The sequence below is a fragment of the Astatotilapia calliptera genome, chromosome 23, assembly GCF_964374335.1.
Source record: "Astatotilapia calliptera chromosome 23, fAstCal68.1, whole genome shotgun sequence".
NCBI classification, from domain to species: domain Eukaryota; kingdom Metazoa; phylum Chordata; class Actinopteri; order Cichliformes; family Cichlidae; genus Astatotilapia; species Astatotilapia calliptera.
In genome coordinates, this window is record NC_137443.1 from 27,957,823 (window position 1) to 27,969,630 (window position 11,808).

Consider the following 11,808-nt stretch of genomic DNA (forward strand, 5'->3'; position numbering starts at 1 on the left):
TGTTTTATAATCAGCCAACTTCAAGGTTGACAGGAACAATTCCTGTTCACAGCTGTGCAACTAAAGACCTTGGGCTTATTGATAAGTCTGCAGTAACATGTAAACAAGAGGATATAGAAGGCCGATAGCAGCATTCATGCAAGAATCTGAACCTGAAAAGTGGGGAAAATGCAGTTCAGCACACAGACTTTATTAGTTTATGCTTTCCTCGAGCAAATATCAGTAAGACCCAGAAAGGCTGGGAAGCAGATAATACAATGTAGGCTGTGATAAACTCTGTCCCTCACATGACCCTAAGTTGGATTAGTCTATAACCTGATTTTGTATTCTGAAATATAACCAGTAACTATGCCTACATAATAAATACAGCCCAGTAAAGGAGCCATTGTTTCTTCTGGTGGTAATAAGCTTAAAGAGGCTATAACAACTTGTCTTATCCTGGTGTTTTCTTGGCCTGAATTTGGTCAGACCCAGCAGAGAATAAGGTGTTGTAGCTGCAGGCTGAATAAACTCCAGCAGATCAGCTTCATAAAACAAACTCCTGACACTCCTTGTTCTCCACATCGCTTCAAGGAAATTTCTCCACCCACGTTTATCTGTGATTACACCTTTTGTCCTTTTGTGTGTTTCAGTTTCAGCTCTGCTACATCATCGAGATGATTAGACCTGCACACTGTAACCACTGAAACTTCAAAGCTCTTTTTAAAAAAGGCACTAATAGGTGTTTTCTACCTGCTGTCAGTTGTGTAAATGTCACACAGCTGAGGTGAGAGCTCAGGCTGACGGACGAGAGGATGTTTTGCTTTCCGTCCTCCATCTTTCTGTGAAGCCTATCAGCTATGCCATCTGAAGCGGCTCTTCAGAAGCGCTCTGTGTTACTGGGGAATGCTTTGTTTTCCCAGTTGCAGTGCTGGTGCTTTGAGGTGGTGATGATGGTCCTGGCACACTCAGCCGTGGCTCAGTGCTCTCACCTGCTCTGCTCTTTAAGATCTAATCAGCAGGCATCCACAAATAGTGTGTGAATGTATGGAGGTCCTGGCTTTGGATTGTGTCCCAGTGTTTGGGACTTGAACATGGCACAAGATTTGCTTCTTTGTGCTGCACCACCTGCTGTGTGAACATCTACAGTTTGTTTGTGCACAAACCAAACCCTGACCTAAGCTTCCATCACCCCAAAGCTGTAGCAGCTTCTAAGAAACAAATGTGCAACAACTCTTCTTTATATCTTGCTAGGAAAACGTGAAATACATATAAGACATATAAGACAAAAATAGAGTTTGTACAATTCAAACAAGCTTGATGGTCAATATTTCGCAGCTTTCTTGTCATTTCACTAAGCAGTCTTCAGAATTAGTTCTCTGGCCTTCTTGAAGGACATTCAAAGCCCTTCTTGGGATGTTTCTGCCTTGTTGAGGCCAATCCATCAAATCACAGTGTTTAGGGTCATTGTCATGCTTTCCAGGTGGTCCACGGTTTTTGATGACAGTTTCTTTTTCATTTCTGATGAGGCTTCAGTGAACAGTAGATGGATCAACTGAAGGTCCAGATGCATCTCTCAGGTTCTGTGTCAGGTCTTTTTTGGACTTTTCTCTGTTTCTTAAGGAAATGACTGACACTTCTCTTGTTTCCTCAATTTGTTTAAGGACACACTACACACCAACTGAACAACTAAGCTAAGGGGGAACAACTAAGCTGTAGTGCCTCTTCACCTCACTGTGCAATACCTTTTGTGCAATACTTTTGTAAATAGTCAACAGTGCAATAGACCTCAATACTTGAAATGTGCAATTCACTTGTATTTTTATTTTTTATTCCTATTTATTCTATTTATCCCCTTCGTATATTTTATTTATATTGTCTCTGTATTTATATATATATGTGTGTGTGTGTGTGTATATATATATATATATAATATTCTGTAACTCTGTAACTTCTGTCGGTGCTGTGCTTTTTTGGAAATCGAATTTCCCAGAGGAACCCACCCGAGGGATTAATAAAGTTCTATCTAATCTAATCTAATCTAATCTAATCTAAACTGTGATATGCCAAGGTTTTAGCTGAGAGCTCTTTATTAATCACCTTGTTGGTGCAAAAATATCATTTTCTAATGGGCAAGATCAGTCAAGATCATGGGCTGAATAAAAAAGACGGGCATAGCTCCCAACAAGCTACATCCAACTTTTGGTTGGTGTTGAAATTTGCCACATGACTAAGAAAAGCCAAGCTAAACAACTAGTCAAGATATTGTAGATAAAGACAAGTCAAGATAATTCAACGTAGGTTTGGATGAGATAAGTCACGACATGTGAATCAAAGATAAGATTAAATCTTAATGACACCCATGACAGAAACATGCAGGTCATAAGGTTTGATCATTGTGTAAAAAAATAAATTTCCGAATTTTTCAAAAGCACCACAGATGAGGGTCCATTAGATACGAATAATTTAAATGTCATGACAGATTATATCTGAAACAGATGAGTCAAACAGTGAGTCTTTATCAGGACTTGACTGCAGCATTCAGTCATTAGTGGTGAGACGTGTGTTTATAAATCACATTTATACCACACTGACTTACAGTAACCACAACTGTTGTTTTCACATAAACAAATCTCTGACTCAAATCTAAATTCGACTGATAAGAGTCAAACAATGATTTAATCTTGATTTATGTTACGTTTGTACTGCCATACAGGAAGAAAATCTTCGTTGCTAATTATTTTCTATATCAGTAAACAAGATTCAGTGCCAGAAAATTGTGAAAAATGTTGTTATAATGAGTGTTTGCTTGTAAACTCTTACATGAGCTTCAACCTGGCCTGCAGCTATAACATTTAGATGTGTGGAATTCCCACAGTCAGACAATAATGTTCGACCTGTGCTTGCATTTCATGGGCTCGAGGCATCAACTAGAAATTTCCCATGAAGTGCAACACAGACAGTCTTGATGGTAGAAATGGGCCTTGGGTTCAGACAGGCTGGTCTAGTGGTACATTTAGAAGATAGAAAAAAACAACAACTTTCTAATTATCCCATAAGCTCCCCTGTATTACCCCTGCTTTAGACCCTAAGGCACCTGACAGTTATGTTTACAGCCATTCATTTAGTGCAGCACGGTACATGGGTTTTATTATCCCCTTTTCTTGTATGTAGGATCGTATATGATGGAAAAGATATACTATATAAACACAGCTACAGTAAATTTAGGAGGCGCTAAATTCAGAGAAAGACAACCGAGAGGGTGTAAATTCTGGAGAATTTACCTTCATATTGATACAGATAGTAAAGTATAACTCCATGATCCTCATTCTTTGAGTTTCCTTATTTGGTAAACTTGCTTTTCTGCAACCTGCTTTCCCAGAAATCCTGTGAAACCTGCTGCATTTCTATCACATTACCTTTGCCTTTGCATTTCAGCCACTAACCTAAAAGTTAGTATTGCCGACATACCCTTGACAAAGAGCCAGTGGGATTTTATATAGTGTTTGTTAGAGTTGTGTAATTGTAAGGAAGCTGTAGATGAACTACACAACAGTGACATGATGATAATGATGATAATCACCTGTATTAAGTTACTGTGATCAGCACGACAGCAATGCTGGTTCAATTGTCCCCAACAATCTCTCAATCCTGTTTAACCACTTGTTGGCAAACACCGTCTTGGGCACAAGCAAAAGAATTAAAAAATTCCAAAGTGTAACGTGAATATATCTAAAGCGTACCTCATGTACACTACCAAAAATCAAATCAACATAGCCTATTGAACTGTTGCTGTAAAAATGCCAACTAGTTTCTGGATTTTAGGATTAGTTACGTTGGCATGATCAAAAAATGCAACTGTGTATTAGTTCTGTTGATGGTAAAAATTTCTCTGATTTTTAAAAACAACGTATCTTATAAAACATTGTTCTGGGTTTGTTACCCTGTTATAACACATCCCACCTTTGAGTCATTTCTCACTAATAATAAAAATGTATAATTTATTAATCCCCGTGGGGAAATTACTCTCTCTGCATTTGACCCATTCACTCGGTGAAGCAGTGGGCTGCCACTAAGCAGGCGCACCGGGAAGCAGTGTGTAAGGACGGGACTCTGCTCAGGGGTATCTCAGGGCAGCCGTTCAGTGGATTCGAACCCCCAACCTTCTGATCATGGGGTGCCAACTCTACCTACTGAGCTATCCCTGCCCCAAAAGCTTGAAATGGCCCGTACGGGGATCGAACCTTGGCATAATTAGCACCACGCTCTAACCAACTGAGCTAACCAGCCACTAACAGACAGATGAAGAACAAAAAAGCATGTTCAAATATTAAAAGTTGACTGAAGAGCCCTGTCTTTTTTTTGCCAAAGTAGGGGAAACTTATTATAGTAAAATCCTCATCGATAATAAGAATTGTGGGTTTATTTTATTGAATTTAATGAATTTTGGACACATTTTTTTTTACAATTTTCTTTTTTATTTATTATAAATCTAAGAAATTATAGTTGTACCCCTGAACTACATGCTCAGTTCAAAGGCCTGGATTCTTCCATGAAGGTAGCTGAAGCATTTCTGCATAAACAGTGCTTTGTCTCTACATGATTGTGCGGGCATGTCTGAATGTCAGCACAATGTTGTGTGTGTGTGTGTGTGTGTGTGTGTGTGTGTGTGTGTGTGTGTGTGTGTGTAGCCTGCAGAGGAGGGAAACCACAGCCAGGTAAAATTAGACGAGGTGAAGTGTGTCTGGGAGGGAACGATGAGCCCTGAAGAGGGGAAAATCTGAACAAACTGCATATCACCAGCTTCAACACACACACACACACACACACACACACACACACACACACACACACACACACACACACACACACACACACACACACACACACACACACACACATGCAATAGCCTCAGCCCTTGAACCTACTTGTAATCTTTCCTTAAATATTTGTCTTAAAGAGGAGCTTAGCTGTAAAGTGTAATATTTGTATAAAACACCAGCACACACACACAGACATGGCTATGGGTATGAGTGAGTCAGAGCCTCAAACTGAAGCCACTGTTAATGTGTGTTTTCACACATCGTTCAAACAAGTCAAAAAAGACAAACAAAAAAAAAACACAGTGAGGATTAAAACGACTACAAGGAGGTGCAAAATAAGAAGGCAAAGGTCCAACATGTTCTTGGAGATGCAAAACAAGCACAAGGAGAAGATGAAGATAATGATTAAGTGATTCAACATGAAGCTGTGGACCTGGGTAACTTACGAGAGGAAGACGTTATGCTGCACCTGGTTGTTACTTGGCTGTGTTTCTTTAAAAAAAGTAAACACCTAAACGCTATCTTTTTCTGATGAAAAGCTATTACAGTAATCTACTAGATTATTAATCTTTATTCATCTTTTATTGGGCATTGGTGCAACTCCTGAACTCGGACTATGGGCGACAGGTCTCACACTAATATGTGAGATCCTGTTGTGAAGTCAAGCTGAACATTGGACATCACCAGGTTTACGGTTTGAAGGAAGGAGTGGATCAGAAAATCAAGGGCTTGTCAGCCATAAGTAATCCCATTCTAAATCTACAACACAACCAAGGATGCAACTGGAAGCGTCTCTTAATCGTACGCTGTAACCTTCCACATTTCCTCAGGTGTACCTTGAGAAATGTAAGTACACGTCAGGTCAACGGAGAACACAACAATTGGCATGGAAGGTCACAGCGTGGGGTTTAGATTTAAGCGTTGAAAAGGCAGGGCATAGGTTTACTGCCAAAGTCTAAATCAAGCCTAAAGCACAACCCTCATTATTATCTATTTTTTACTTTAAATAATTTATAATGTCATAAACATTAGGCTTGTATTGAATAAGACTCAAAACTAGAGCCTGAGGCCATGAACTCATCAGAAAATTGACTGTTGAGGTCTTCATTAAGTGAACCGTAAGGCAGTTTCCCCCACAGACTTCTAAAAAATCAGACCTCTTTTTGAAACGAGACTGTTGGCCATTAGAGATAATGCCAGTTTAAAGTAGTTCAGTACTGGTTTCACTTTTCAGATCCATTATTTTAATAGAGTCCATAATCTAAAATGAGGTGTTTAGCTCCACTTCCTTTAAGCCATCTTTGTTCCGATTGGCTGTCCCGTACAAACAGAAGGTCTAAACAACAGGTGGGTGGGGTTTCTGTGCTCACAGCCATCATTGTATGGTTGAGCTGAACAATGTCAGTGAGAGCCAAAAGAGGTAAAAAGCTTTTGAAGAAACATACTCTGGCTCAGCTATGGCCACGTTTAGAGTATCACCATTGGAGCAGCATGTATGTGACAGAAAATAATCATGGGACCATTCTGAAAATGAGTCAGCGCTGACATTTATCGTCAGACAGTATAAAAGTTATGGCTGGCCGACGTCCGGCCGTCACATATTTTCTAAAGCCTGGAAACAGAGTCTAGAGGTCCGTAACTGACCGCTTTAGCTTCAGGTCGACCTTTCTGAATGCACAACAGCTACACTATCAACCACAGTAGAATAAAGCGTCCCTTATCTCAAAGCTGTGAGGGGGCTTTTTATTTGTCTCTGCCCCAGGGCCCAGCGTCTCATAGACGCCCATGTGGTGCCAAAGGAAGCTAGTATAATAAATGCAAAGTCCTCAAATGTAGGAAAGCACCAGAAATTCTTATTTCAGAACAGGTATGTGCACAATCTGTAGAAATCGCATCCCTCTGTAGTAGGTGCACTCTTACAGACAGGACAGCAGTGCATGTCTCTGACAGCGGAGGAGATGATGAGCTATTCATTATTCCCAATAAACAAGCCCAGACATTCACACCGACCACGATCTCATTCCAGCCTGGAAAAAAAAACCAACTCGAAGCTTTCAGGTCACGTGACTGAACTAATTGCTAAGAAATAGTTCATGAAGTCAGAATTAACAGTTGAAGTTACAAAACTGGACGTTTTTAGATTAACAATTATTAGAAACTCCGAGATTTCTCACCATTTTCAGGTTTTTAAGTTTTACAGTACTTTTGCAGCACGTTTTGCTTCTGCAAAGCTCAAAGGAGTATTTGAACACACGTATGAGAAAATAAAATAAATGCATCAATTTACCAGTTTGCTGAGACTGCGCCTGTGCGGCCACCAGCAGCGCGAGGATGCAGGTCCAGCACCTGTCGCGTGCACGCATCCCTGCGGTTATTATGACTTAGTGAGTCTGACACAGAAAGCAAATAAAATCCCTTCAGACGCTTCGAGGAGGGCGTGTGGTTGCTGTCATCTCCAGCAGCTGGTGGAGGAAAATAAACACAACCGCGAGACAAGCTTCACCCACCGCCTGTATACCTGAGGAGGACGAGCGCACCTTTACAGCACAGCACTATGCAAAACACTTTCAAGCCGGGAGGAGAGTCACAGCACAACTTCCACCGTGGGCTTTTCAAAGTAAAAGTCTGGATGAGAACCACTGGATGAGAAAACCAGCACCTCTCAGTATGTCTCAGAACTGTGCAACTGCTAAGAAACACACCACGAGCCAACTTTTAGGGAAAAAAAGATTTGAAACATTCAGTTTATGCAACAAAACGCAAACAGCAAGCCTGATCCAATAGAAGAAACTTCACTGAACATTGTAAGACTGAAAACAAGAAAAATGCAACGTATGCAGCAAAACCCGGATCCTGAGGAAGGGACTTCAATCACAGTAATATACAACTAAATGTTAAGAGCTACTTCCAGTGCCTAAACGTCCATTTTAAGGCATATTTCTTTAAACATTTAGTTGTAAATAAATTTGTCACCCCCCCCCTTCCAACCGGTAGTTTTTCCTCCCCACTGTCGCCAAATTCTTGCTCACATGGGATTGTTGGGTTTTTTCTTTAATTCAGTTCAGTTAAATTCATGTTTTAAATTCATTTTGTATGTAAATACTGTTGAATCGAACTGAACTGAATTAAAGAAGTTTTTAGGAGACGGAGTGAGTCACTGAGTTAACCAGGGTATTATAACATCTTGTGCTAAAATGTGTACAGCCTGGTTGAAAACTTGTTCTGTGAATGATTTCCACTGTAGCTGTGCAGTTGATGCCTTTTGAAAGCATTCCTAATAGCATCTATCAAGCAATATGCCTTGCTCAATGGTTCATGGAACTATTAACAGTTTTGCGCAACACGTGGGAGAAAGGTAGAGTCAGGTCAGTATCCAGTCATTATTATGAAAGTTTTGTCTTTGGCATCCACAGATGCAGCAGCTCATAACAAAGTGGTGCAAACAGAGTTGAATCCACATTTGACCAAGTTTGCCAAAGAGTTCTTGCTGACTTCAGTCAATCTGGAGACTTGAAGCCTGAGAAGCATGTTTTCAAATAAGTTTCTGAGGTTTGAACTCTCACAAATATCCCTTCAGGGTCCAAGAAAGCTCTTAAAACAACTAGTTTTTCAGCAAATTTTAGAGAACGTCTCCAAACACTGAGGCCCTAAATTTAACACAGTAGACTTTTCTTAATATAAACTTTATGCAGAGATTTTGGATGATGGAGAAATAAAAGACAAATCCAGATTAATACTATGCTCTCCATGTGTTTCAGTCTCTGTTAAGACATGTTTGCCTGCAGTTTGGCACCTGTTTGTGCTAAAATCTGCATTCCATGATTAGAGTAAAGCTTTACATGATGACAGATGCCCCTGAACTACACCCACAACCTATCTGCAAGGGGGAAGGGGGACCATTGGAGCCTTTACTTAAGTGCAACTCCAAATAAATTTAGAAGAAAACGTCCCATTATGAGGAAAAATGACAATAAAGGACTATTCTATTCTATACAAGTCCAAACTCTCAAACCACTTTGCTATCTGCAAAGAAGTCTTTACATTTTCCTGTTTGTGGAGACACATTTCTTCCTCTAAAAGTCAGTCATGATGACATGTATGCACCTTGGTGGGCACTTTCTCTGAATCTCTGTATTTTTCACTCCTCAACACCAAATCATTAAAAAACATATACAATCTAGGATCCATCAACCTACAAATTTGTCACTTGAGCTGCTCAAATTTAGATTAGAAAGCAGGTGAGACTTATAGCAAGTTGTATTCAGAACTGAACTATACGACTGAACAGAAAAATCTGTCCGTGTTTGGTTCCCATGCTCCTCGTTTCCCTGTCAGTCCTGTCTGCACATGTAAAAGTAGGTCCACTTTCTACTGTCGTTCAATCATCACTCGCTCTCCTTGAAAGGTGTTGTTTGGTGAGACCCTCCCTGTCCTTCATGCTTCAAAATTTAAATTTCATCCATCTTCTTTCCAGCTCTGGGCTGTCAAGCTCAGGAAGACTTGTCTTGAAGTTAGCACTTACAGTATGTAAACTAATGTGTTTGAACACATAAGTGTGTCCTCCCACCGACCTCCAAAGAAGAAGAAAAATAAGCTCTGTGTCACTTTTTTAAAGAAGGCTTGTTGACCTTCAGCCACCAGGTGACACAAATAATGGCTGATAAACTGCTAGGAGACGGCCAGATTCAAATCTGGAAACTTTCCTTGCATATCCTGTGCCATGTTATCATCATTGCACCTTTTCATCCCTGCAGATTCTAGCTGCCCTAGCTGCTGGGAGGACACACTTATGTGTTCAGACACATTAGTTTAAATACTGTAAGCCACTGAGCTCACGAGTTTGGAGTCGCTACCAGAGGCCATAAATCTGAAGACAGAGGAGATGCTGTCTGTGTCAAAGCCAGGGCCTGATTCTTCTACCTCTGCAACCCAATGGACATCAGCAACCCTCGGCTATTCAGCCCCAACCTTTCTAACTATATGTTTTTGTAACTATTCACTGTGTTTTCATTTTAAAACACCTATGTGCATAATAATTATTCTCCATTTCTTCAGCTTTTAAGTGCAAATGACTAGCTATCCTTGGAATCCCAGTGACTAACAAAGGGATGCTAGTGACCACCAGGTAATTGTCAATCCACTGACTGGCCTGGTAAAGCAGGGATTATACTTTCTGTAGCTGTGACTCTAATAGGATTTCTCCTGGGTATGAGTGATGTAAATTTTGCGACTCCTAGATGATGGAGTGGGTCTGTGTAATCCAGGGGTGGGGAAACTCCAGGACTCAAGGTATCCTGCAGGTTTTAGATGTGTCCTTGATCCTACACAGCTGATTTAAATTGCTAAATTACCTCCTCGACATGTCTTGAAGTTCTTCAGATGCCTGGTAATGAACTAATCATTTTGACCCAGGGTGAGATCTAAACCTGCAGAACACTGGCTTTTGAGTCCTGTAGTTACCTACCCCTGGTGTAATCTTCCAACACATTTTAGACTAAAAAGAAAAGTTAAAAAAAGTTCAACGAGTGAACCCAACTGATAAAATGCCGCCCCCTGATGGTGAAGGTTTTAGTTAGAGTATAACTATAAAAAGTCGCATCAGAGTCTTTAAGTTTTCCAAATGTGTTTGAATGGCAGTGGGAAATGAGTGTGTGGCGACCTCTGGTGGACTTATGAAAGAGGATGTATTACTTTTTATTATACATGTTTATTTGTTTGCTGGCTATAGATTGAAAATGTGTTTTTAAAAGGATTGTAAAACTTTCCATTACCACATTTTAATCAGTTCAGACCCTTTTTGAGGATCCTCAGGCTCAACTCAGAAGGACTGTCAGTGTCTAGCAGAGGCCCATATTCAGTCAGAGTATTGTCATAAAGTGAGCATAAATCAGCCTTTATCAAATCAAATCAAATCAAATCACTTTTATTGTCACATCACATGTGCAGGCACACTGGCACAGCACATGTGAGTGAAATTCTTGTGTGCGAGCCCCACAAGCAACAGAGATGTGCAAACACAACAACACAAACGAGCAAAATACAAGAATGGCCAACCTGAAACTAATAAATATATGTACAATATATAATAGTGTATGCATTTCTGGATGTGTATACTAAATATTTTCCTACGTGTGTGTGTGTGTGTGTGTGTGTGTGTGTGTGTGTGTGTACACATTTTTACAAATTAAATAGTAAAAAAAATAAATAAATAAATAATAATAATAATAATAATAAAATATATAAAATATACAGAGTTGAATATGTGCAAAACAAGTGGCATTTATATACAGTGTGGAGTGCATAATGTTGAAGTTCCAGTAGTGAAGCTGAGGTGTCTATGACGTGTTCAGCAGTCTGATGGCCTGATGGAAAAAGCTGTCTCTCAATCTGCTGGTACGGGACCGGATGCTGCAGAACCTCCTTCCTGATGGAAGCAGTCTGAACAGTTTATGGCTGGGGTGACTGGAGTCCTTGATGATCCTCCCCGCTTTCCTCAGGCACCGCTTCCTGTAGATGTCTTGGAGGGAGGGAAGCTCACCTCCAATTATCCGTTCAGAGCACCGCACTACTCTCTGGAGAGCTTTGCAGTTGTAGGCGGTGCTGTTGCCATACCAGGTGGTGATGCATCCAGTGAGGATGCTCTCAATGGCACAGTGATAGAAGGTCCTGAGGATGCGGGGGCTCATGCCGAATCTTTTCAGTCTCCTGAGAAAGAAGAGGCGCTGCTGCGCCTTCTTCACTGTTTTGTTTGTGTGTACTGACCACGTAAGATCCTCAGCCAGATGTACTCCAAGGAACCGGAAGCTGCTCACTCTCTCCACAGCAGCGCCGTTGATGGTGATGGGGGTGTGTACTTCTCTGCACCTCCGGAAGTCCACTATCAACTCCTTTGTCTTTGCGACGTTGAGGGTGAGATGGTTGTCTTGACACCAGTGGGTCAGGGCGCTGACCTCCTCCCTGTAAGCCGTCTCATCACCGTTGGTGATAAGACCCACCACTGTAGTGT

The 11,808-nt window shown here is 40.7% G+C and overlaps 1 protein-coding gene across 2 annotated transcripts in view; it reads right to left on the reverse strand.

Annotated features, from left to right (window-relative positions):
- Positions 1–7,362, reverse strand: part of LOC113016060 (uncharacterized) — a 57,120-nt gene extending 49,758 nt beyond the window's left edge. For both annotated transcript variants that reach the window (XM_080296888.1, XM_026158557.2), the window contains exon 1: positions 7,090–7,362. In XM_080296888.1, the coding sequence (XP_080153014.1) occupies positions 7,090–7,165 (76 nt within the window). In that variant the 5' untranslated portion in view covers positions 7,166–7,362. The remainder of the gene's footprint in view (positions 1–7,089) is intronic.
- Between the last annotated feature and the right edge of the window lie 4,446 nt (positions 7,363–11,808).